The sequence below is a fragment of the Microcaecilia unicolor genome, chromosome 11, assembly GCF_901765095.1.
Source record: "Microcaecilia unicolor chromosome 11, aMicUni1.1, whole genome shotgun sequence".
Taxonomy (NCBI): domain Eukaryota; kingdom Metazoa; phylum Chordata; class Amphibia; order Gymnophiona; family Siphonopidae; genus Microcaecilia; species Microcaecilia unicolor.
In genome coordinates, this window is record NC_044041.1 from 107554619 (window position 1) to 107581293 (window position 26675).

General features: G+C 44.0%; 7 protein-coding genes across 7 annotated transcripts in view; 3 read left to right on the forward strand and 4 right to left on the reverse strand.

Annotated features, from left to right (window-relative positions):
- LOC115481206 overlaps positions 1 to 26675 on the forward strand; it is a 61208-nt gene that overhangs the window by 10097 nt on the left and 24436 nt on the right. Inside the window, exon 2 of the mRNA XM_030220311.1 lies at positions 23196 to 23225. Coding sequence (XP_030076171.1) covers positions 23196 to 23225 — 30 coding nt within the window. The remainder of the gene's footprint in view (positions 1 to 23195; positions 23226 to 26675) is intronic.
- LOC115481218 (histone H2A type 1-E-like) lies at positions 3636 to 4063 on the reverse strand. The gene has a single exon (XM_030220325.1). The coding sequence runs from the start codon at positions 4058 to 4060 to the stop codon at positions 3668 to 3670; it is 393 nt and encodes a 130-aa protein (XP_030076185.1). The 5' UTR covers positions 4061 to 4063; the 3' UTR covers positions 3636 to 3667.
- LOC115481221 (histone H2B type 2-E) lies at positions 4412 to 4829 on the forward strand. The gene has a single exon (XM_030220329.1). The coding sequence runs from the start codon at positions 4415 to 4417 to the stop codon at positions 4793 to 4795; it is 381 nt and encodes a 126-aa protein (XP_030076189.1). The 5' UTR covers positions 4412 to 4414; the 3' UTR covers positions 4796 to 4829.
- Positions 5266 to 5604, reverse strand: LOC115481227 (histone H4). Its single transcript, XM_030220334.1, has one exon. The coding sequence runs from the start codon at positions 5602 to 5604 to the stop codon at positions 5293 to 5295; it is 312 nt and encodes a 103-aa protein (XP_030076194.1). The 3' UTR covers positions 5266 to 5292.
- Positions 21267 to 21735, reverse strand: LOC115481217 (histone H2A type 1-E-like). The gene has a single exon (XM_030220324.1). It carries the CDS (start codon positions 21711 to 21713, stop codon positions 21321 to 21323), a length of 393 nt encoding a protein of 130 aa, XP_030076184.1. The 5' UTR covers positions 21714 to 21735; the 3' UTR covers positions 21267 to 21320.
- LOC115481223 (histone H2B type 2-E) lies at positions 22087 to 22467 on the forward strand. Its single transcript, XM_030220330.1, has one exon. It carries the CDS (start codon positions 22087 to 22089, stop codon positions 22465 to 22467), a length of 381 nt encoding a protein of 126 aa, XP_030076190.1.
- On the reverse strand, positions 22832 to 23149 carry LOC115481228 (histone H4). Its single transcript, XM_030220335.1, has one exon. It carries the CDS (start codon positions 23147 to 23149, stop codon positions 22838 to 22840), a length of 312 nt encoding a protein of 103 aa, XP_030076195.1. The 3' UTR covers positions 22832 to 22837.

Consider the following 26675-nt stretch of genomic DNA (forward strand, 5'->3'; position numbering starts at 1 on the left):
TCAGCCGCCCTCTGATTGGCTGCCCACTCAATGCCTGCTTGCTACAGACACCTAGTGTACGGGCCTTCTAGCCCTGTGTTTCTTCAGCACCCGAAATTATGTTTTTATAACGAAATGACTTTCATTTACACAAACATTCTCATTCGGATCTCAAAAGAAGAGTTTATAGTGTGGAAAAACCGTGGTGTGTGGTCTAGATGTGTGCTAATACAGTTGAAAAGAGCACACTAACTGCTTCCTTCAGTCTTCTTCAGCTCCCAAAGCAATAAAACAAACATTTTGATTTGTGAAAATTAAAACGATCTCTGGCTCTACATTTATATAAACTCTCTGGAACAATTTTTAAAATGGTGTGAACGACACTGTTTCTCATCGGCTCTTCCCTGGGAAAATTCTCATAAAAAAAAAACTGATCTAACTGAAGAGAACTAGCACATACTATTTTGCAATATCCTGGTATTGAACCTATTAAAGGTTTGTTGTCTTGATAATTAAAACCCTAGTTTAGGTGCTCAAGTGTTGCCTGGGGTGCATTCATAGAAAATAATGTACAGGTTAACCCTTGCTAAAGCAAAACATAAAACAAGAAAAAGAAAACAATCTCCACAAGAAAAAATATGTATCAAATCCTTTCGGACCATAAAAAGGAAAGAGGAGTAACAAATTGATAAGGAGATTATATAAGTAACTTTCTAAATAACACCAAAAGGCCTTAGCAAAATTTAACTCCCCCATCCTATTACCATAATTGCCTGAGTACTAACCCGATATCTCCTGTTGTGATCTAATTTAAGTCCAGTGAGGTTCTTTATTGCAGAAAATGGGTATATTTTGCAAAGAGTTATTAAATCATACATTTACAAGGATATGCCAGCAAAAATGCCATCCCCACCATCGCCATCAAGGATAGCATTTCTCATCTTAAGACCAGAAAAGCCTTAACAGGGGATGGCAGACATCTCCTATAACTGAAAATAATTGACCAGATAACTTCCTTAACGTTAACAAGCATTTATTGGTATAAAACACAAAACTGCAGCTTCTCTTCAAAGATGGTTACAGTATCTTCTCCGAGCAATAAAACATTAATCACGGATTAGCCAAAATACCTTGCCTGGCCGCAAGGGCAAATAAAGAATCATGAATAACCGGGTCTGCACTGGAGAGCATAGATCTAACACAGACCATCTGGTGAATGTTAAGGCCTACTTCAAAGGGCCTCCCATAAAGGTGCTTCTTGCTTGGGTACCTCCTCTCCCCAAAGTTGCAACATTAGCCAGCCTTTCACTCTAGGGTGTGAAGGTGGGCAATCAGCATGCCTCCCAGGAGTAGGAATGATCCAGATCTGAGGAGGCCGCCCTCTGTTCTGGTCCTACCGCGGGGCTTAAAGAAGAGTTCCCATTTTAAAAAATGCTTCCAATCAGAAGCATTTTCCTTCCCATTGCTCGTTCAGCTTCCCTTCATTCCCACCCCTGACACACGCTACTCTTCCAGTGGCCTGGGCAAGCGAGGTCTTAAGCCGGATGCCTCCGCTGCCACCCAGTCTGTGTCAGAGACAAGGAGCTGCTCACAGTGCCCCAATCCACCCCCATCGACTGCGACCCCCGGACTGGTCAATTGCCCTTATTCTACGCTCTTGTGTTTGGTTACATAAGGAAATATCCCAATTTTCTACACAAACCTAAGTCTCAGAATTTTTAAAGTACAGCCTCATCATTGCATTTACTATATTCTCTCAAAAGAAACACCAAGAAGAACATCGATGGAGTTAAACAGATTTGATCGGAGGCTCTAAATGTGTCAGCAGATTGCTGGCCCTATTCAGCTTCAGTTACACTGGGACAAATTCCTCTTTATTGATGAACCTAAGCTTTCCAGCTGGTTCTTTATCATTATTAACCACATATCCAATCACCCCTGAGGAGGCGCTGTGCGCTCAAACACCGCCCGTGAGGGTCTACGCTGTAGGAGATTGATGTACCATTTAGATCTTTGCTGTGGAATTTAAGAATTTGTCCTGATTTTTGAAGCTCTTGGTGCTTTTTTCATTTTTTTGGACTGTGCCTTGTGCTTTAACTTTGAATAACTTTGTGAAATCAGCAAATTTAATTACCTCACTAGTTACTCCTATCTCTAGATTATTTATAAATATGTTTAAAAAAACAGCGGTCCCAGCACAGACCCCTGGGGAACCCCACTAACTACCCTTCTCCATTGGGAATACTGACCATTTAACCCTACTCTCTGTTTTCTATCTATTAACCAGTTTTTAATCCACAATAGAACACTACCTCCTATCCCATGACTCTCCAATTTCCTCTGGAGTCTTTCATGAGGTATTTTGTCAAACACCTTTTGAAAATCCAGATACACAATATCAACAGGCTCACCTTTATCCACATGTTTGTTCACCCCTTCAAAGAAATGTAGTAGATTCCCTTCACTAAATCCATGTTGACTTTGTCTCATTAATCCATGCTTTTGAATATGCTCTGTAATTTTGTTCTTAATAATAGCATATACCATTTTGCCAGGCACAGAGGTCAGACTCACCAGTCCATAGTTTCCCGGGGTCTCCTCTGGAACCTTTTTTAAAAATCAGCGTTACATTGGCCACCCTCCAATCTTCCGGTACCACCCTCGATTTTAAGGATAAATCACATCTTACTAACAATAGCTGGGTAAGCTCATTTTTCAATTCTATCAGTACTTTCGGATAAATACCATCAGGACCACGAGATTTGCTACTCTTTAGTTTGTAGAATTGCCCCGTTACATCCTCCAGGTTTACAGAGAATTCATTACGTTTCTGTGACTCATCAGCTTCAAATACCATTTCTGGCACCAGTATCCCACCCAAATCTTCCTCAGTGAAGACCCAAGCAAAGAATTCATTTAGGCTTTGCATTCCCTGATCGCCCCTTTTTCTCCCCTCCATTTTCTTACATTTCATTCAGGTTTCTGGGATCAAATTACATGATTTTCCAATGCAAGTTTTCTCTCACTATGCCACATCTTTTAATTCCTTGATCAGAGTACATTCGTTCTCTGGATTCTCACACACACGCAGATATAACTATAGTTCAACACCCTCGAATAGCGGCTGTTTAATATATGCAAAGAAGCAAAGTTTGAAAAGCCCGCCCTGTGCAGCGATTGGTCAGAAAATCTTTCCCGGTCGAGATATTAAAACTGGTACCGGGAGTAAGGAGAGAGGGGACCTGTCCAAAAGCTGCTGCTCTGTATTAGGAGCTTTTATTTCTTCACTGGTCGTCTGCATACCTAATTTTTGTATTAGTTCGGTGTGTTCGCAAATCATTGATTTCTTTCCCCCGCCTATTTTGTTAGATTTCTTTGTCGCCCCAAACAATTGTCATTAAAACGAAAAGCTCACTAGTCAGGTACTCAGGGCTATTACCATGGAGTGCTCTCGCTATCCATCACCAGCCTCTAAGGGGAAATACCTAACTCAGAGGAACACTTAATAAGGATTCCTTATTTTATTTATTTTAAAGGAGATACTCATGCTGAAATCTGGCTGCTACTACTACTACTATTTAAAGGTGATACTCATATTGTGCTGAAATCTGGCCCTTTACAAGATAAAGTAGGTGGCTCTGAAAAGAGCCTTTTGGGTTTCTGGTTTCGGCCTCTGTGCGGGACAGCTTTACTTGCTCTTGGCCGCCTTGTGACTCTCGGTTTTCTTAGGCAAAAGCACCGCCTGGATGTTGGGCAGCACGCCGCCCTGCGCGATGGTGACTCTCCCCAGTAGTTTGTTCAGCTCTTCGTCGTTGCGGATGGCCAGCTGCAAGTGCCTGGGGATGATGCGGGTCTTCTTGTTATCGCGCGCAGCATTACCAGCCAGTTCGAGGATCTCGGCGGTCAGATATTCCAGCACCGCCGCCAGATAAACTGGGGCGCCGGCACCCACACGCTCAGCGTAGTTACCTTTCCGCAGCAGTCTGTGCACACGCCCGACGGGGAACTGCAGTCCCGCTCGGGACGAGCGAGTCTTAGCCTTAGCCCGAGCTTTACCTCCTTGTTTCCCACGTCCAGACATTTCGATCAGGTTCTAGCAGAAATAAAGCTGCCACACACACACACATCGAACCGATTTTATACTCTACCACCGTTTCATACACTCCTTCGCCATTGGTTAAGAAACGACCGTCTTGAAACCCGCCTCTCTCAGCTATTTTATCATAATGGGCAGGCAAATAGGCCAATCCGAGGGCTGCCAGGCGGTCTGATGACGTCTCATTGGTCTAGACCTAATAGCAAAGGAGAGAGAGCCAGAAATTTGCATGGGGAGCCTATAAATGGCCATCCAATCAAGCTTTTTTACTACACTACTTGCCTAAGATTTTTTACTTTGTGGACTCCAGATAACGAATTTGCCGTCGAGCTTGTAGCCATGCCTGAACCGGCTAAATCTGCTCCTGCGCCCAAAAAGGGATCGAAGAAAGCCGTGAGCAAGACCCAGAAAAAGGATGGCAAAAAGCGCAAGAGAAGCAGGAAGGAGAGCTACGCTATCTACGTGTATAAAGTACTGAAGCAGGTTCATCCCGACACCGGCATTTCGTCCAAAGCCATGAACATCATGAATTCCTTCGTGAATGACATCTTTGAGCGCATCGCTGGAGAAGCCTCCCGCCTGGCTCACTATAACAAGCGCTCTACCATCACTTCCAGGGAAATTCAAACCGCAGTGCGTCTGCTGCTACCCGGTGAGCTGGCCAAGCACGCCGTGTCCGAGGGCACCAAGGCCGTCACCAAGTACACCAGCTCCAAGTAATGGCGGGCTCAGCCTACAGCTTGGGCACACACAACCCAAAGGCTCTTTTCAGAGCCACCCAACTTGCTCCACCTAAAGTGCTAAAATTTTGCTGCACGAGAGGAGCTGACCCACCAATAGCTCTACTCCTTTACCTTATCTCCGAAAGGGAAGGAAGGTCAAGGTTTTCCTACACTTCTCTCAATATAACAGCTTTTATTAAAGAGCAAACATTTCAACTTCTGGCCCAAAAATAGCACTACTCCTTTACCTTATTTCTAGAGGAAAGGAGATCTTCAAGTAAGAGCAGAAAGGTATCTTTCCCACAAAAACTGCTTTTCCCTTTTGGCTTCGGAACTGGGTACAACTACCGTGTTTAAAATTCTTCAACATACATATGGACAAAAAAAAAAAAAAACCAACAAACCCTGACACCTCAGCTCTGTTACTGAAAGTGTGGGTGGCTCTTAAAAGAGCCTTTGGGTTGGTTGGATAGATTCAAATAAGAGTCAGGTCCTTTAGCCTCCGAAACCATACAGGGTACGGCCCTGGCGCTTCAGGGCATACACCACATCCATAGCTGTTACTGTCTTTCTCTTGGCGTGCTCAGTATAGGTGACGGCGTCTCTGATAACATTCTCCAAGAAAACCTTCAGCACCCCACGAGTCTCTTCGTAGATGAGGCCGGAAATACGCTTGACTCCGCCTCGGCGAGCCAGGCGCCGGATAGCGGGCTTTGTGATCCCCTGGATGTTATCGCGTAACACTTTCCTATGCCGTTTAGCGCCCCCTTTCCCTAAACCCTTCCCACCTTTACCACGACCTGACATTTCTTTAGTTGCAAAGTGAAAAGTGCTACTAAATGACGAGGAAAGCCGTCCAAATGCCACTAATATAGAGGGTGGGAGGACCTTATGGAGAACTGGAATCTGAAAAAAGGCGGGCCTGCTGAATCCTCCCCTCCCCCACAATTCGTGCCTGGACTCCGTGTTCATTTTTCAACTTCTTTAAAGTTTCATGTGAGAGGAAGAGAAATGAACTTAACTGATCCTATGTGGTAGGTCCATTTACCGTACACATAAAATGTTGCTATAATCGAAGCCTCGTGAAGGATATTTACATGGAACATGAGGACGAGTAGGGACATAATAAAGTACTATCTAACCTGCCCTTTCTCAGGCTCCACTCATTCCATACTAAAACTTCTTTTGTTGTTCTCTACTTTTTTTCCCGTTGCTGCTTTAAACTGATTTATTTTTCCAGTGTTCTCAAATTTGGTATTAGCAGACTATTATCTGCTTTCAGGAAAAATGTGGAACAAAAATTGGTTATGCCAATCGTATCAAATTTGCCTCGCAAATGACACTCCAGATAGCAGGAAGGCCACGATTTTAGTGCCCAAGTCGAATAGGACTCTGCAACTGGGGGTGCAGCAATCCAAGAAAGCATATCTCTAATGTCTGGTCCGGATTTAGAGCACAACGAGAATTGTGTGCAGTAAACCACAGGCCTTAATGCTCACCTACTTGCAAAACTGGATATCTGGGTTTAAAACAGGTTTGGACAACTTACATAAGTACATAAGCACTGCCAGGCTGGGAAAAGACCAAAGGTCCACCAAGCCCAGCACTCTGTCTCCGACAGCGGCCAATCCAGGCCCCAAGAACCTGGCAAAAACCCAAAATGTAATAATGATCAATGGACTTTTCCTTCAGGAATCTGTCCAGACCCCCTTTAAACTCAGCAAGGCCAGCTGCCGTCACTACCTTCTCCGGCAATGAGTTCCAGAGTCTAACTACGCGCTGAGTAAAGAAAAACTTTCTCCAATTTGTTTTAAACCTACCACATTCTAATTTCATTTTGTGTCCCCTAGTTCTATTATTGTTAGAAAGCGTAAACAAAAGCTTCACATCTGTCCGCTCTACCCCACTCATTATTTTGTAGATTTCTATCATATCACCCCTCAGCCGCCTTTTCTCCAGGCTAAAGAGTCTTAGCCGTCTTAACATCTCCTCATAAGGTAGTCGTCCCATCCCTTTTATCATTTTCGTCGCCCTTCTCTGCACCTTCTCCAATTCCTTTATATCTTTTTTGAGATGAGGCGACCAGAACTGAGCGCAATACTCCAGGTGCGGTCGCAGCATGGAGCGATATAATGGCATTATAACATCCTCATGCTTGTTTTCCATCCCTTTTCTAATAATACTCAACATTCTGTTCGCCTTCTTAGCCGCCGCAGCACATTGAGCAGAAGATTTCAACGTTCTATCCACGATGACTCCCAGATCCCTTTCTCGGTCCGTAACTCCTAAAGCGGAACCTTGTATGACATAGCCGTAATTCGGGTTCCTCCTTCCCACGTGCATCACTTTGCACTTGTCAACGTTGAACTTCATCTGCCATTTGGACGCCCAATCCCCCAGTCTCACGAGGTCCTCTTGTAATCATTCACACTCCTCCCGCGACGAGACGACCCTGGATAACTTTGTGTCATCTGCGAATTTAATTACCTCACTAGTTACTCCCATCTCAAGGTCATTTATGAATATGTTAAAAAGCAGCGGTCACAGCACAGACCCCTGAGGGACCCCACTAACTACCCTTCTCCATTGAGAATACTGACCATTCAACCCTACTCTCTGCTTCCTGTCTTTTCACCAGCTCTTAATCCATAATAATACACTGCCTCCGATCCCATGACTCTCCAGTTTCCTTTGGAGTCTTTCATGAGGCACTTTGTCAAACGCCTTCTGAAAATCTAGATATACAATATCCATTGGCTCCCCTTTGTCCACATGCTTGTTCACTCCCTCAAAAAAATGCAGTAGATTTGTGAGGCAAGACTTCCCTTCACTAAATCCGTGCTGACTTTGTCTCAGCAGCTCCGTAATTATATTCTTAATAATAGTCTCCACCATTTTTCCCAGCACCGACGTCAGACTCACCGGTCTATAATTTCCTGGATCTCCTCTGGAACCCTTTTTAAAAATCGGCGTTACATTGGCCACCCTCCAATATTCCGGTACCACACCTGATTTTAGGGATAAATTGCATATTACTAACAGCAGCTCCACAAGTTCATTTTTCAGCTCAATACTCTGGGATGAATACCATCTGGACCCGGCGATTTACTACTTTTTAGTTTGCAGAACTGCCCCATTACATCCTCCAAGTTTACAGAGAAATCATTTAGTCTTTCCGACTCGTCCGCTTCAAATACCTTTTCCGGCACCGGTATCCCTCCTAAATCCTCCTCGATGAAGACCGAAGCAAAAAATTCATTTAATTTCTCCGCTACAGCTTTGTCTTCCCTGATCGCCCCTTTTACACCACCGTCGTCCAGCGGCCCTACCGATTCTTTAGCCGGCTTTCTGCTTTTAGTATATCTAAAAAAAATTTTGCAATGTGTTTTCGCCTCTATCGCTAACTTTTTTTCAAAGTCCTCCTTAGCCCTCCTTATCTCCTTTTTGCATTTGGCTTGACATTCCTTATGCTTTATCTTATTGTCTTCCATTGGTTCCCTTCTCCATTTTCTGAAGGATTGTTTTTTGGATCTCATAGCTTCCTTTACCTTACCGTTTAGCCATGCCGGCTGACGATTGGTCTTTTTTCCTCTTTTTCTAATACGCGGAATATATTTGTCCTGTACTTCTAGGATGGTGTTTTTCAACAGCATCCACACCTGATTCAAGTTTTTTACCCTTTCAGACGCTCCCCTCAGTCTTTTTTTTCACTGTTCTCCTCTTTTTATCGTAGTCTCCTTTTTTAAAGTTAAATGCTAGTGTATGTGATTTCCTGAGTTCACTTACTTCATAGCCAATATCAAAACCGATCATATTATGATCACTGTTATCAAGCGGCCCTCGCACCGTTACCCCCCGAACCAGATCATGAGCCCCACTAATGATTAAGTCTAGTATTTTCCCTTCTCTCGTCGGCTCCTGAACCAGCTGTTCCATGAAGCCGTCCTTGATTTCATCAAGAAATTTCACCTCCCTTGCGTGTACCGATGTTTCATTCACCCAGTCTATATCCGGATAATTGAAGTCACCCATAAATATTACATTGCCCTTTTTATTCGCTTCCCTAATTTCCCTTGTCATTGCCGCGTCCGTCTGCTCGTCTTGGCCAGGCGGACGGTAGTACACTCCTATCACCATCCCTTTTCCCTTTTCATGTGGAATTTTAATCCACAAGGATTCCAGTCAGGGTTTTGTCTCCTGCAATATTTGCAGCCTAACTGAGTCAAGGTTCTCATTTATGTACAACGCTACCCCTCCTCCAATCCTATCCACCCTATCGCTGCGATATAATTTGTAGCCCTGTATGACTGTGTCCCATTGGTTATCTTCCTTCCACCAGGTCTCAGAGATGCCTATGATATCCAGTTTTTCATTGTGCACAATGTACTCCAGCTCTCCCATCTTATGCCTCAGGCTCCTGGCATTTGCGTATAGACATTTCAATGTATGCTTGTTGTTCTGATTATTATTACGTTTAATACGTGCATTATTAATATGTTGTCTTCCGTCTGGTCATTATTAATTTTATTTAAGTCTATCTGAGGAAAAGTCATTAGTCTGCTATTGAGACAGACATGGGGAAGCCACTGCAGGCCCTGGAACTGGTGGCATGGAATGATGCTACTATTTGAGTTTCTGCCAGGAACTTGTGACCTGGATTGCCTACTGCTGGAAACAGGATACTGGGGTAGATGGACGATTAGTCTGACCCAGTATGGCTATTCTTATGATGTGCCTGTAAATTTGAGAGTGTCTCTTCCCTATTTGCTTGTCTGCTTTGGTTATCCATTGCCTTTGGATAACAGTACAAGCTGCTTCTTTTGACTTTCAGGACTTTTCGTGATTCCTCCCCCAGTAATTTGGCTTCCTTAATTTTTCCGTATATTCCCTCTCCAGTATTGACCTTCACAATGACCATCACCTTGTTCTTCCATCCCCATCGTTGGTACGGCTTGCTACTACACAGCAGAGTGTCTCTTTTTCCCTGGAGATTACCATGACCCTGTCTTCTTCTCTTCCCCACCCTACTCTCCCCACCATTCAGCATTGATACTGCCTATCTCTCTTTCCCCAGGTAACATTGCCCCTCCCCCTCCTATGCAGTATTTCCTCTCTCTGCTGTCTCTGTCCAGCCATCCAACATTACCTGTTTCTCTACCTCTGGCATGCAGCAGTGCCCCTGTCTCTGATTTCGTCCCCTCCCCCCCACAACGAAATTATTTAGAATTGCACATGCCTATCTATTCCCCTGCATCCAGAAATACCCCTCTCTCCCTCCATGACTAGAAATGTATGCTTTGTCCCGATTGTCTCCCTCCATCTCCCCCGTTATCTGTAAGCCCCTTTGGTCTATTTTACAATCCCTGGTAGTCTAAGGGTGTTGTTGGGGCAGGGGTCATCCCCATTTACTCCTGCCCATTCTGACTCTGCACTCAAAATGTCTACTGGAGCTGGAAAATCGCTCCTGCCCTGACTATACCACCTGAGATTGTAAGGTAGTCCTGGGTGGGGCTATGCTTTGTATTCTTGTGGGGTGGTGGGGTTGTACTTTTTTTTAAGTAATGCAGGTTTAATCTTGCACAATAGTTTATTTGTTAAATAGAGTGCTCCAAATCAATGCTTTGATACAAAATTGTAGCAGGAATTTCAGGGGCTCCATTCTCAAAGCCACACTAGTGATTCCAGGGCAGAAATGTGACGAAGCCCACTTCATTCCTATGGTCTTCGTCGCATTTAACAGGTCGGAATCGCTATCATGGCTTTGTAAAAGGCATCCTAAATTTGGCATGAAGTTATGATATCCGCTGTGACTTGGATTGTGAAGCAGTCAGCCACTGTAAAAGCACTCTGGTTTTTAGTTTCAGTTTTCATTAGCTGTGGTTGTGATTCCATTTGTCCCAATGAAAGGAGAGTTTAATTTTACTTCCATTTCATTTCATTATATTCCATCTTTATAATACCAGGCTTCCCAAGGTAGATGACAACAACAGTTAAGATGTAACCATCAGTACACAGGATATCCTCAATGACATTTCGCTATCTGTATTGTATTGAACAGTGTAGAAAAATGAGCACAAAATACAGAGTTTATAACTGTTGTTTCTACCAGCTACAATAATATCTTAAGCTGTGGTGATATAAATATCATGAAATAAAAAATTAAACATCTACATATAGGAAGCCCCTTATTTCTAGTAATCTTTTGCTATTGTTTTGGGGAAGCGAAAATGGTGGCAATCTCCACCTATTGGCTTCAGTAGATAGACTCATACCTACCTCTCATTTAACATCCTTGACTTGCTATCCAGCAGAAAGTCCCTTTGTGTGAATTTTGCTTGTACAGCCTTCCCTATCTGTTTTAGAGCTGAGCTGAGCCCGGAAAAAAGGGGTATCAGGGGAAGACAAGGCAGGCTTGGCTTCTGCTGGTCCAAAGGCTAGTTTTTGCCAAAAGCTGAATGGGGCCAGTGCATGCCAAGTATACTTGGTAAAAACACGGTTTCTGTGCACAACGTTTGCAGATTTTAACGACCAATTCCCTCTTCTAACACTGTTGTAGAGAATAAGACAGTTGTCAAGATTTCATTTTTCCTTTTTATGTCCAGGTGCAACCACCTGCCCTTCCCCCCCCCCCCCCCCCAGACCTAAAATGAGAAAAATCCCTTCGGTAAGCATTTGAACATTTGTTGGTCCCTGGGATTTAGGTTTGCCCGGTAAGTGAGAAGGGTTTCTTTCCGATCACTGCACAGGGCGGGAATTTCATACCTCGGATTCGGCCTGCTCATTTGTTTACAAGATTTCAAAATGGTTAACTTAATCTAGGAGGGTGGAGAATATGAAACAAAATATTTAAGAATTATATAGAAAATGTGCATTTAGTAGTAGCGAAAAACATGGTAATGGTTTGGCAAGCAAATATTGTAAGGGCAGTTCTGGATATGTGTACAGGAGTTCATATTTGTTGATCCTTGTTGTATGCCTTGTTGAAGTGATGGGTCTTCAGTAAACTTCGGAAGTTAGCTTGTTCGTATGTCGTTTTGATGTTTCACAGCAGCGCATTCCAGAATTGTGTGCTCAGGTAGGAAAAGGTAGATGCATGCGTTAGTTTGTATTTAATACCTTTACAATTTGGGAAGTGAAGATTAAGGAATATACGGGATGATTTTTTAGCATTTCTGGGTGGTAAGTCTATCAGGTCTGACATGTAGACTGGTGCGTCTCCGTGAATAATTTTGTGAGCTAGGGTGCATATTTTGAACGTGATATGTCCTTTGAGTGGGAGCCAGTGCAGTTTTCTCGTAGGGGTTTTGCGCTTTTGTATTTTGTTTTACCAAATATGAGTCTAGCTGCAGTGTTCTGAGCTGGCTGAAGTTTCTTGATTATTTGCTCTTTGCAGCCGGCATAGAGTGCGTTGCAGTAATCTAGATGACTGAGTACCATTGATTGTACCAGGCTGCGGAAGACGGTTCTTGGGAAGAAGGATCTTACTCTTTTTAATTTCCACATTGAGTGGAACATCTTCTTGATTGTATTTTTCGCGTGATTCTCAAGTGTTAGGTGTCGATCAATGGTAACTCCAAGAATTTTTAGGGTGTCCAAAATTGGAAGATTTAGTTTTGGTGTGTCAATGGTGGTGAATTTGTTCGTGTTGTGTTGCGAGGTGAGTACTGTCAAGTCTCTCGAGACTTGTATAGCTGTTTCTTAAGAGTTATTTAGCTATAAGTCTCAATATCTTGAAGTATAAACCCCTAGCACATCAACACACCTAAATCTCTTGTTCTTTTCTGAACTTCCTTTATTGAATAACATAGATGATTACTCACAGTTAGATGTTCATAAGCACAAAGGAACCCTGTAGTTTCATGAGCTGTATCAGTGGAGAGAAGGTAGAAGCTTAAGTGGGATCAGCTCATTGCAGAGATAAGAAAAGTAGTTCCACAGATAGAGGCAGCTCGGAGTTAGGTGTTTGGGAGTGCAGTACCCTCTTTTAGGAGAGTATTTTCGGGGTGAAAAGACTAGTGCTTTTCCAGAGCTACAACAGGATCATTGCTTTGTCCTGGAGCAAAATGGATACTGTCCTCATGGACGGGGGGGGGGGGGGGGGGGGGGGGGGGGAGGAGCCAGAAGCTCATACAGACTCAGAGAAGAAGGAGTAGAAAGGCCAATAGGGACAAAGCCTGTCCTCGAGTGGCAAGGGTGGCTCTAGGGGGCAGCCCCTGATTGGAGGAAAAGGTCATACCTGACTGACCTCTCAGGACAGAGGTAGTAAGAATGGCCAGGAAGTGCTGGCACATAAACAAAGGAGCCAAGCTTGGCTGAGACAGAGGAGTGATCTAAGCAGCATCACAACCAGTAGTAACAGATCTTATACAGACAGGCAAGTGGGGTTGCGTTGTCTGTGAACTACATTACACACAATGCATTGCTCACACACATATCTTAGCAGTGAAGACTGCAGCAGTCAAGATCTTTAGGAGTAAGAATAGCAGTGAAGGCATTAACACATTTTAGGGTCACACTACAACTAGTGCCAGGCTGTCAGGGGACAGAAAAAGTACTAGGCATTGGGTTTTCTCTGCATTGAGTTTCAACTTGACTGCGTCCGCCCATGTGTGCATGATGTGTACACTTTGGTTGAAGTCAATAGAGATTTCCTTTAGATCTTGTTCAAATGGAATATAGATTGTTACATCGTCTGCGTAAATGTATGGGTTAAGGTTTTGGTTTGATAGTAGTTTCGCCAAGGGTATCATCATTAAGTTGAATAAAGTCAGTGAGAGGGGAGATCCCTGTGGAACTCCACATTCAGGTATCCATGTAGCTGATGTGGTCGAATTAGATGTCACTTGGTATGATCGTGTGGTTAGGAACCCCTTGAACCAGTTGAGAACATTTCCTCCGATTCCAAAATATTTGAGGATATGTAGTAGTATTCCATGATCAACCATATCGAAGGCGCTAGACATGTCGAATTGTAGCAATAGTATGTTCATGCCAGTTGCAATCGTTTGTTTAAATTTATTCATGATGATGACTAGTACTGTTTCCGTGCTGTGGTTAGACCGAAATCCTGATTGGGAGTCGTGTAGTATTGAGAATTTGTATAGGTAATTTGTGAGTTGTTTAGTTACCATCCTTTCTGTTAGCTTGGTTATTAAGGGTATGGATGCTACTGGTCTGTAATTGGTTAATTCACTGGCGCTTTTCTTTGCATCTTTAGGTATAGGAGTGAGTAGAACGTTTCCTTTTTCCGTCGGGAACAGTCCAGTTTATAGCATATAGTTTACGTGATTCGTGAGGTCTGTTATGAATTGATGAGGGGCCAATGTCATAAGGTTGTTTGGGCATATATCCAATTTGCAGTGAGATTTGGCAAATCTTTTGTTTCTTAGGATATATGCACCATTTGATATTCCTGTTTTCAGTGCTCTTCCTCAGGTGCAACTGTATTTCAGTAATCTTGATCTCCTGTTCAATAATTTCTTTAAAATAGAGATTAGATTTAGTTATGACTTATGTATTTCCTATATTCTTTTTTCTCTTTTTTTATTTCCTTGGTCAGAACTATTTTTCTTGTCAAGTCTTAAGACTTGTATAATTGCAATAAATAAAATAAATAAATAAGGACAAAGCCTTTTCACGAGAAACACCTATCTTATGAACGTGTTCCCATCAGCTATCCAGAATGTACCAGAAAATACATTTCCCCCATAGGCTCTGTCCTCAGCTGCTGAAGTCTAAAAGAATTATGATTTTAATTTAAATCTTTTTATTAAAGTATAAAAAGGAACAATATGCTCTGCAACTATCCTATATAATAAAAAGCACCTCCAACGTTCTGAAGCTGACTCTGTGAAAGTGAAGCCTTGAAGCATTCTGCTCCTGCTGTATCCATCTCCTGAAATGACGTCACGTACTACTGTGTTCGTAAAGACCAATCACTGGAAGGGAACGCTGCAGAGTTGCCAGGCAACAGAACGCGACGTCACACGCATGAGGATGTCATCGTCCCTCCCTTCCTCCCTCCTTCCCTTCCAGTTCCAGGCCCCCTACCTCCAAATTTTTAAAGTCAACTTCACTTACGAAGTCGGGTTTACGGCGGCCGGCAGCAGTGGTAACAGGCGTGCAGGCTCGACCCTTCTCTCAGCTCTGGTCCAGCCCTTGCGGAAACAGGAAATGAGGGCGGGAACAGAGCTGAGAGAGAGAGAAGGGCCGAGCCTGCATGCCTGTTACCGCTGCTGCCGGCCACCGTAAACCCGACTTCGTAAGTGAAGATGACTTTTAAAATTTGGAGGTAGGGGGCCTGGAAATGGGAGGGAGGAAGGAAGGGACGATGACACCCTCATGCGTGTGACTTCGCGTTCCAAGAGGGGGGGGGATCTTGGAACTGGGAGGGAGGGGGACCCTGAAACTCGGACAGAAGGAGGGAGGGGGGGCCCATGGCACACACTCTCATTCTCACACACACACTCTCACAGACACACTCGCACCCAGTCTCACACACACACACTCGCACATTCACTCTCTCTCACAGTCACTCTCTCAAACATACAAACTCCGAGGAAAGCCTTGCTAGCGCCCATTTCATTTGTGTCAGAAATGTGCCTTTTTTTACTAGTTGTGTATAAATTACAAATAGAAAACAATAACAGTGAGCAGCTATAACAACCCTCCTCACCACCACCCTCTACCCTTCCAAGTTCAACAATAGGTGATTTCTACTACCCTAATCCACCCTGTTAAAGTGTCCAGGGGGACAAAATACAACCCGTTCTGTATGCCCTAGAGGGGGAAAATGTGCCCTATGAAGCACTGTTATGATTTTTTAAGCTGTGGATGAATAAGAAGTCATCAATAATTTCAGGATTCAGTCTAGCTCTCCTGTCTTCCACAGTCCTTCCTGCAATAGAAGATGTCTTCTTTGAAGATGTGCTGGTAGCAGGATGTACAGGAACCTCCATGCAAATTTTGCTAGTTGTGGCCAGCATTTTTGCTTGTTTTTCCAAAAAATCAAAATATTGTCTGCATCACTTAAACATAAATAACAATCTAGTTCGTTAACAGGTTTCAAAGTAGAAAATGACACAGGGACAAAGTTTGTCCATGTCCTCATGGGCTCTGTCCCAATCCATGCCCCCGGCCCCATGGGATCTGTCCCCGCCCCATGCCCAAAAGCTCTGTCTTCATCCCTGCAGTTACTGCGGGTCCCCATCACCGTGTCATTCTCTAGCTCCAAGGCGCTTCTGTTTCTTATTTTGATTTCTCTGGTGATTGGCGGGCCCACCGCCCATAGGTGTATGACAGCACAGCAGCAGCACAACTTAATGGCAGAAGCAGGAGAGGAGATTGATCCACGGCCAGGGCCTTGACTGGAGCAGAGGTGATGATGAGGCAGCACCTCATCACCACTGTGGGGACTCACCTTTGGGGTACCACAAGGATTGATACTGTCACCTATTCTATTCAATGTCTACCTCAAGCCACTAGCCAAGCTGATTCGGTCAATGGACACTCAGTTCAACATCTATGCAGATGACGTGCAGCTACTCATACCCATTGAACCTGACTTACCCACAGCCCTGAATAAACTGACTACCTGTCTAATATCAATTCAAGAATGGGCTAATAGCAACAAACTTTGCCTGAACCCAAGTAAAGCCAAGTTTCTTTGGGTCCCTAACACAAGTGGGGACATACCTTGTGCATGCCATGATAACATCAAGACTGGATTACTGTAATGCACTCTACACTGGTGTAATGGAAGATTTAAAGGATTGCTTTTCAATCCTGCTTTGATCGATAATGAACTCTGAAATCTTCTGTCTTTGACCAAAAGTAACTTTTCTTGTAAATACAAAAACAAGTTGCAGAAGATAAGACACAGCTTTAATTAATTTGGTATGCAAAGGGGAGGATTGTGCTTGTTTTCGGAAGTTCAGCCTGGCCACCTGGACTTGGAAAACATGTGACCACGTTCCCACAGTATGGCTTGTTTACCTAGACAGAGAAGCATTCTGTAATTTTCCTTAGCTCTGAACATGAGTTCTGAGCCTAATAAAAAGGGGAGTTTCTTTCAGTGAAATTGGGAGCTCATCTGTGAGTAATGTACATACTGCACAGAGGACTTGTTCCTGGTTAAAGGTTCCTGGCTTTCACTGTAACGGACCCCCCCCCCCCCCCCCCCCCCCCCCCCCCAGCTGATGATAAGAGCCTGGATGATGTAAGGACCAGTGATGTTGTATGTATAATATGTATATGTATAGTGTATTATTGCTTCTTTTCCTGGTCTAAGAACTGTTTAGCATTGCTTAGATGTAGAGACCAGTGATGTAATGATTGTTTATATATAGCTAATCATTGTGTGTATATAGCTTAATCATTATATATATCTTAATCATTGTAGATTTTAGCACCTCTAATAAAGTTTTCATTTATCTAATATGAATCCAAAAGAATCCACGGTAATTATTGAGTAGTCTGTTCAGTGAGACAGGTTGTAAATCCATAGCAGTACAACTGGTCTGACTACAAAGGGTTTGCACCAGCTCCAATTGATTCAGAATGCTTCAACAAGACTGATAGCCAGTGAAGTTTATGCATAAATCGCATCACTTACAACCATCTATCAGTACAATACAGAATCAAATTTAAAACTCTTATGTTTGACTTTCAAGGCTCTTAAAGGAAATGGCCTAGAGTACTTGAAGCACAGGAACTCCCTCTACACACCTTCAAGGTCACTAAGGTCTTCCCAAGGAGTTTCCTTAACCACATCCTCTCAAAGGACATCATATGATGTGATACCAGCAAGCGAGCCTTCTCAGGTGTAGCCCCCCATGCTCTAGAATGTACTCCATGAAAGGCTTCACTTAACACAAGACTATCTCTACTTCAAGAAGTAGGTGAAAGCTTGGCTCTTCAACCAGGCTTTTAATGGAAGAAGTAAATGACACCGACTGGACATACTATAGCAGGACATGTTTATCCACTCCTACTCTAGCTAAGGTATGGTTCAAGGAACTTTCTTTAAAGTAGTCCCTTATTTTCTTACTCCTGTTACTCTATCTTATCTATCTATATGCTCCATCTTTGCTTACAACCTATGCTGTCTATTAAAATGTTTTATTGTGTATTGTGTTGACATTGTAATGTAGCATACTATGCCATACTTTGTATTGTTGTTTGAATATTTTTACTTATGTAATTGACTATTGCTTATGTTTGACTTATTCTTGCTGTACACCGCCTTGAGTGAATTCTTTCAAAAGGTGATAAATAAATCCTAATAAATAAATAAATTTTTTATTTTTGTTACATTTGTACCCCGCGCTTTCCCACTCATGGCAGGCTCAATGCGGCTTACATGGGGCAATGGAGGGTAAAGTGACTTGCCCAGAGTCACAAGGAGCTGCCTGTGCCTTTTTTAATTGAATTTTTTTTGCATAGACAAGAACCCAATAAACAAATTACTTGAAAAATATATCACAGGATATCATATATGATAAACAAAAACAATAGTCTATAAGATTTTTTCCCCAAACAAATGTATTATCCCCCCGCCGTCCCCAACTAGATCAACCTGGCAGTGACACACACAATACTTATGTTGCTTTTTATAATCAAAAATGTGCTATCTTTTAGGGAATTACACCCCCCTACCCTCTAATCAATCTGCCCAACTGTCTCACCTTATCTACCCTCACAACTCCTTCTATGAATCTTAAAGAGTGGAGGTATGTTAAACCCTAGTGCTAGTCATCAAACTAGCATTGATTGGAAATCAGGAATCTCAATGTCATTAGGAGTGGAAGAATAGCCTAATGGTTAGTGCAGTGGCCAGGGAACCAGGTTCAATTCCCACTGAAGCTCCTTGTGACTCTGGCCAACTCACTTAACCCTCCATTGCCCCACAAAATAATATGTAAACCATGTTGATGGTAACCATAGAAGGGTGGTATATCAAATCACATCCCAGAGATAGGCTGTTGATAATTTCTGGTCCTGCTGGTTTTTAACATTCTTGTTTTCCTTGTGCTTCTGCCTCCTTCCCTTTGTGCTTTTTAATAAATCTGATTCTCTGTAGGCAGTGGGAAATAAAAATAATAATAATAAAATGCACATACCATGGAACATTTTACTACCTGACTCGAACTACATAGAAATATTTATACTATAAAATGTACCCTCATGCATGGGATTTCTGTGGCTTGTGGGGGGGGGGGGGGGGGGGGGTTCCATGTTGCAAGCACAAGAGTCTTCCTGAAGCGGATGCAATTAGGTTCCCCCTTAGTAGCACATTTTAATAGGACTAAACATGATTTTGCACAATTTCGCTGCTTTGCGATTGATCAGATCACAACAGATAATGAGAGGAGGCAACAGAACAAAACACCTCCTGCAATTAGAGCAGCGGTGGATTTTCAGACTTAAATCCCTAGAACCCGGAGGTCTTAATACCGTGATCCAGTGGGCAACATTTTTTTTTAGTGCGAGCTCTTTAAGTAATTTCGACAACACAGGCATGTTCAATGCCATCTACCAATAGAAAGCGAGCTGCATTAATGAGCGTCTAGAAAAGCAGCCGCCATGTTTGAATAGCCTGTGGAGCACGCGGATAAGAAGTCATACTGAATAAAGTCCGTTCAATATGTTTATGGAGATATTTAAGAAATAAAGTTAGACCGTTGCATTCGTAGACATGTACAATCCTATAGAAAATTGGAGGCAGGCAGTCGTTCAGTGGCCTTTTTTCCCGTATTACAGAAACCAGCTCAAGCAGGAGGTCTATATCCTTGAGAAAGCCGAACACGGCAAAACAGGACCCCGTCGGACTATAAAGATAAGTGCTTGCTGCTTCATGATTAAACTATGTGAGATAAAATACTATACACAATATAAAGAGTTAATTTGAATCAAGAAGGAGATCTCATCCCCTGCAATCAGAATAAAAAATGTCTTCTGGATCGGGGATACAAAGGCTTTTTCCTCCATCATTACGTGCAATTCACTGTCACATCACTTGATAACCACTCTTTGAGGATTAAATAACATTAATATCTAAAAGTGTGTTTGAGTCATTTTGATAAGTAAATCTGAATTGTGACAGTTTTAGAATCCTCATGAAATGCTCAAATTTGTTCAAACAACCTTTTATTTCTGCATTGTTCTAAGAATATTACTGACAATTCCTGTCAGTGTGACAAGTGGTGAGCAATCATTTTCATGGCTACTCTTATGTTCGTATGAACAAGAAGACCTTTCTAAAGAGGCAAAGGGATAGGCTGGTCTATCAGGAGATGTATGAGACCTGCATACCAAGGTTTCTAGGGGCCAATCTGAAGCAAACAGAATGATTTCCCCTGGATGCAGAGTGGCTCAGCCAAGGACCCTGCTTATCAGTGGCCAGGGGAAAAACATAAATCAGAGAGTTCTGTAGCTAGGTTTGAAGAAAATCCTCCAGCTCCTCTGAACTATACCCTAAAATCTGGGAATTTAGGCATTGTAGACTCTGCTTTGACTCTATTAGAGATAATACTCCTGGTGAAAGATCCCACTTCCCCAGGTCCAGGGAGTGGTGGCTGAGATGCTCTACCTGGGTGTTCAAGGTTCCTGCTAAGTGCACTCCCAGTAGGATGGTCAGATGCTTCTCTGCCAATTGGAAAAGAAGATGAGCAGCACAGGCTAAGGGAGCACCTTCAGTTCCCCCTTACCTGTTGTTTTAAGATACCACCATCATATTGTTGGAGAGAACCCTCAATGGCTTGTTTCAAAGAAAACTGGCAAAGGTTAGAAGTGCTTTATGAGATCAAATTACCTGATTTTCGAATGCAAGTTTTCTCTGAGTATAACACATCTTTTAATCCCTTGATCAGAGTGATTAAACAAGTCTACACACAGTTTGAAATGTCATCACATGTACATTCGTTCTCTGGATTCTCACACACACGCAGATATGATAAGTATTATTCAAGCTGGCAACACCCTGGAATAGCGGCTGTTTAAAGTATGCAGAGCGAAAAAGTGGCAAAGTTTGAAAAGCCCGCCCTGTGTAGGGATTGGGCAGAAATCTTTCCCGGTCGAGACCTTAAAATTGCTGCCCGGAGTTAGGAGAGAGCGGAGAGGAGACCTGACAAAAGCTGCTGCTTGCTCTGTATTAGGAGCTTTTATTTCAAAATTTCTGTCTTCACTGGTCGTCTCAGAACTCCCTGCATACCTAATTTTGTTTAACTCCATGTGTTCTCTCAAATCATTGATTTCTTTCCCCCGCCTATTTTGTTAGCTGTCCTTGTCGCGCCAAAGAATTATGTCATTAAAACGAAAAGCTCACTAGTCAGGTACTCAGGGCTATTACCACCAGTCTCTAAGGGGAATACCTAACCTAGAGAAACACTTAATAAAGGATTCCTTATTTTATTTATTTAAAGGTGATACTCATATTGTGCTGAAATCTGGCTCTTTACAAGATAAAGTAGGTGGCTCTGAAAAGAGCCTTTTGGGTTTGATTTCGTCCTCTGTGCGGGACAGCTTTACTTGCTTTTAGCCGCCTTGTGACTCTCGGTTTTCTTAGGCAGAAGCACCGCCTGGATGTTGGGCAGCACGCCGCCCTGCGCGATGGTGACTCTCCCTAGCAGTTTGTTCAGCTCTTCGTCGTTGCGAATGGCCAGCTGCAAGTGCCTGGGGATGATGCGGGTCTTCTTATTATCGCGCGCAGCATTACCAGCCAGTTCGAGGATCTCGGCGGTCAGATATTCCAGCACCGCCGCCAGATAGACTGGGGCGCCGGCGCCCACACGCTCAGCGTAGTTACCTTTCCGCAGCAGTCTGTGCACGCGCCCCACGGGGAACTGCAGCCCCGCTCGGGATGAGCGAGTCTTAGCCTTAGCCCGAGCTTTACCCCCTTGCTTCCCACGTCCAGACATTTCGATCAGGTTCTAGCAGAAATAGCTGAAGGCAGCCAGTCAGTGCGGCACAGCACAGATCGAACCGGTTTTATACTCTACCACTCTTTTTTCATCTCTTTCGCGATTGGTTAAGAAACGACCGCCCTGAAGCCCGCCTCTCTCAGCTATTATCATAATGGCCAGGTAAATAGGCCAATCCGAGGGCTGCCAGGCGGTCTGATGACGTCCCATTGGTCTAGACCTAATAGCAAAGGAGAGAAACTCAGCGCCAGAAATTTGCATGGGGTACCTATAAATGGCCATCCGAACAAGCTTTTTCACTGCACTACTAGCTTAAGATTCTTTGCTTTGTGGACTCCAGATAGAGAATTTGCCCGTCGAGCTTGTGGCCATGCCTGAACCAGCCAAATCTGCTCCCGCGCCCAAAAAGGGATCGAAGAAAGCCGTGAGCAAGACCCAGAAAAAGGATGGCAAAAAGCGCAAGAGAAGCAGGAAGGAGAGCTACGCTATCTACGTATATAAAGTACTGAAGCAGGTTCATCCCGACACCGGCATTTCGTCCAAAGCCATGAACATCATGAATTCCTTCGTGAATGACATCTTTGAGCGCATCGCTGGAGAAGCCTCCCGCCTGGCTCACTATAACAAGCGCTCTACCATCACTTCCAGGGAAATTCAAACCGCAGTGCGTCTGCTGCTACCCGGTGAGCTGGCCAAGCACGCCGTGTCGGAGGGCACCAAGGCCGTCACCAAGTACACCAGCTCCAAGTAATGGCGGGCTCAGCCTACAGCTTGGGCACACACAACCCAAAGGCTCTTTTCAGAGCCACCCAACTTTCTCCACCTAAAGCGCTAAAATTTTGCTGCACGAGTAGGGCTGACCCAGCTATTGCACTATTTTACCTTATCTCCCAAAGTGAAGGGAGGTTTTAAGATCTTTTTTTCTTTGCAAAGATATATTGAGAGGAGTGTGGGAAAGAGAGCCTTTTACCTTCTTGCTACTTGAGTAGGGCTGGCCCAAAAAAATTCTTCCAACATACGGACAAAATAAAGAAGCTAACATCAAAGCTCTGTTACTGAAAGTGTGGGTGGCTCTTAAAAGAGCCTTTGGGTTGGATAGATTCAAATAAGGGTCAGGTCCTTTAGCCTCCGAAACCATATAGGGTACGGCCCTGGCGCTTCAGAGCATACACCACATCCATAGCTGTTACTGTCTTTCTCTTGGCGTGCTCAGTATAGGTGACGGCGTCTCTGATAACATTCTCCAAGAAAACCTTCAGCACCCCACGAGTCTCTTCGTAGATGAGGCCGGAGATACGCTTGACTCCGCCTCGGCGAGCCAGGCGCCGGATAGCGGGCTTTGTGATCCCTTGGATATTATCGCGTAACACTTTCCTATGGCGCTTAGCACCCCCTTTCCCTAAACCCTTCCCACCTTTACCACGACCAGACATTTTCAGCCTGCAAAGTGAAAAGCTCTACAGAAACAGAATAACAAAGAGAAACACCCAACTGCCACTAATATAGAGGGTGGGCGGACCTTATGGAGAACTGGAATCTGAAAAAAAGGCGGGCCTGCTGAATCCTCCCCTCCCCCACAATTCGTGCCTGGACTCGGTGTTCATTTTTCAACTTCTTTAAGGTTTCATGTGAGAGGAAGAGAAATTAACTTAACTGATCCTATGCGGTATGTACATTTTATGTGCACATACCGTACACATAAAATGTTGCTATAATCGAAGCCTCGTGAAGGATATTTACATGGAACATGAGAACGAGTAGGGACATATAAAGTACTATCTAACCTGCCCTTTCTCAGGCTCCACTCATTCCATACTAAAACTTCTTTTGTTGTTCTCTACTTTTTTTCCCGTTGCTGCTTTAAACTGATTTATTTTTCCAGTGTTCTCAAATTTGGTATTAGCAGACTATTATCTGCTTTCAGGAAAAATGTGGAACAAAAATTGGTAATACCAATCAAATTTGCCTCGCAAATGACACTCCAGATAGCAGGGAGGCCACGATTTAAGTGCCAAGACGAATAGGACTCTTCAGCTGGGGGTGCAGCAATCCAAGAAAGCACATCTCTAATGTCACGTCCGGATTTAGAGCAGGGGCGTAGCCAGACACCCTATTTTGGGTGGGCCTGGTCCCAAGATAGGTGGGCAGAACTCCACCCTGTCCCACAAGTGATTTGGTCTCTCCCTCTCTGGCCTGCATGCCACATTGTCTCTCAAACATCCCCCCTTCCCTGTATACCTTTTAAATAGCAGATTTTCACTGGCAGCGAACAGCAACTAATATACACTGCTCATGTTGGCTCCACAGCCTTCTCTCTGATGCAACTTCCTGTTTCCACATAGGCAGGAATGCATCAAAGGGGAGGTTGTGAGGCTGGTGTGAACAGTATGTGTCAGTCGCTGCTCGCTGCAGGCCAAGATCTTCTATTTACAAGGTATTCAGGAGGGATAGTTGTTGGGAGTTTTTGGCTGGTGGGGCTTGGCGATCCCTGCCAGCCACATCATAGGTGTGCTGCTACTGGGTGGGCCTGAGCTCAAATTGGGTGGGCCTGGGCCCACCCGGGCCCACCCTTGGCTACGCCACTGATTTAGAGCACAACGAGAATTGTGTGCAGTAAACCATAGGCCTTAATGCTCACCTACTTGCAAAACTGGATATCTGGGTTTAAAACAGGTTTGGACTTCCTGGAGGAAAAGTCCATAGTCTGCTATTGAGACAGACATGGGGAAGCCACTGCAGGCCTTGGAACTGGTGGCATGGAATGATGCTACTATTTGAGTTTCTGCCAGGTACTTGTGACCTGGATTGCCTACTGCTGGAAACAGGATACTGGGGTAGATGGACGATTAGTCTGACCCAGTATGGCTATTCTTATGACGTGCCTGTAAATTTGAGAGTGTCTCTTCCATATTTGCTGGTCTGTTTTGGTTATCCATTGCCTTTGGATAACAGTACAAGCTGCTTCTTTTGACTTTCAGGACTTTTCGTGATTCCTCCCCCAGTAATTTGGCTTCCTTAATTTTTCCGTATATTCCCTCTCCAGTATTGACCTTCTCAATGACCACCACCTTGTTCTTCCATCCCCATCGTTGGTACGGCTTGCTACTAAAGCTAAAACCAAATTTTATTAATTAGTATATTTGACTCGACACAACCGTTGTGGTTCGGCCAAAGGGCCTGCATCAGGAGTCTAAATACTAAGGTAGACAGCTAATGATGATCCAGAATAAGAAATACTGGCGAATAGTGTATAAATGGTCTTAAAAAGGACGTTTTTCTTCAAATTTACTGCTGAACTCTTCACGCAAGTGATCCGTTCCACAATTCAATACAAAGGTCTTTTTTAAGACCATTTATACACTATTCGCCAGTATTTCTTATTCTGGATCATCATTAGCTGTCTACCTTAGTATTTAGACTCCTGATGCAGGCCCTTTGGCCTAAACACAACGGTTGTGTCGAGTCAAATATACTAATTAATAAAATTTGGTTTTAGCTTTACTGTGATCCAGTCTCTGGGACTCCTGGTTTTGTGCCCACTTTTTTGTTTGTTTTACAAAGTATCCGTGGGTCTTCTTTGAGTTCTCCACGCTTTGTGGATTCTCTATTGACTCTATCTACGGCTTGCTACTACACAGCAGAGTGTTTTTTATTTCCTTGCAACGCTTTTATGGAACCAACTCCTTAAGCCTCTACCTGAAGACAAATCTTTCATCACATTTAAGCCTTTCTTTAAGAATGTCCTTTCATCTCTATTCAAGCCACTGCCTCCGCCGCAATCCTCTTCACCTTCTGCCACCCAAAGGGGCACAAAGGCAGGACATTTTGCCCCAAGTCGCACTGGAGAAGGGGGATCAAAATGCAGCAGAGGCCTTGTGCTGCTCCTACCCTCCATGAAGGGCAAAGAGAGATAGGAAGTAGCAATGCTGAATGGTGCACCATTCAGTATTGCCCTCTCTCTTTTCTCTCTTTCTCAGCACATCAAGCATTGCCCTATCCCTCTTTCTCTCTCTCTCTCACCCCCCCCCCCCCATGAATATTTTCCCCTGTCCTTCCCTCCCCCACCCCACCCCAATCAACTAGCATTTCCTATTTATCTGTCTCTTTTTCCCCTTGAGATTCCCCCTGACCCTGTCTTCTTCCCTTCCCCTCCCTACTCTCCCCACCATTCAGCATTGATACTGCCTATCTCTCTTTCCCCAGGTAACATTGCCCCTCCCCCTCCTATGCAGCATTTCTTCTCTCTGCTGTCTCTCTCCAGACCATCCAACATTACCTGTTTCTCTACCTCTGGCATGCAGCAGTGCCCCAGTCTCTGTTTTCATCCCCTCCCCCCAACAACGAAATTATTTAGAATTGCACATGCCTATCTATTCCCCTGCATCCAGAAATACCCCTCTCTTCCTCCTACTGTGCAGTACTGTCCCCCTGTCTCTTGCTCTCCAGCACATCTAGTGTTTCACCATCAGTATGGCACTGTCTATCTCTCCCTCACCCACCTCAATCTAATATTACTCTTTTTCTCCCCTTATTCCAGGTTTCCCATTTCACTTATTGTACCTCGCCGGGTCTGCTCTAATAAACGAGCAAGGCTGAGGTGAGGTACAGCTGGTCTCTGCTTGCCGCTTCTGCTTCCTGTGCAGGCCCCTGAGGTTTACCTCAAAGGAGACGAGAACGGCGCAGGAAACGGTAGTAGCAGCAGGCAGAGAGCCACAGTCTCACACATCTGCCTTGCTTGTTTATTACCGTGGTCCCCTCAAGGTGCAATGGGTGGGATATTGTACTACATTGCAGCAGTGCATAAAAGGGGAGGAACAGAGAAACAGCACAGTCAGGCTAGGAGAGGTAGTGTGTCCGTGAAAGGTCGCGGTTGGGGCTCTGGAGGATACGGGGCACCTATGAATGAGGACAGGACGGAGATAAGAAGAGAATGACAAGATATTCCAAGGGCAGTGGGTT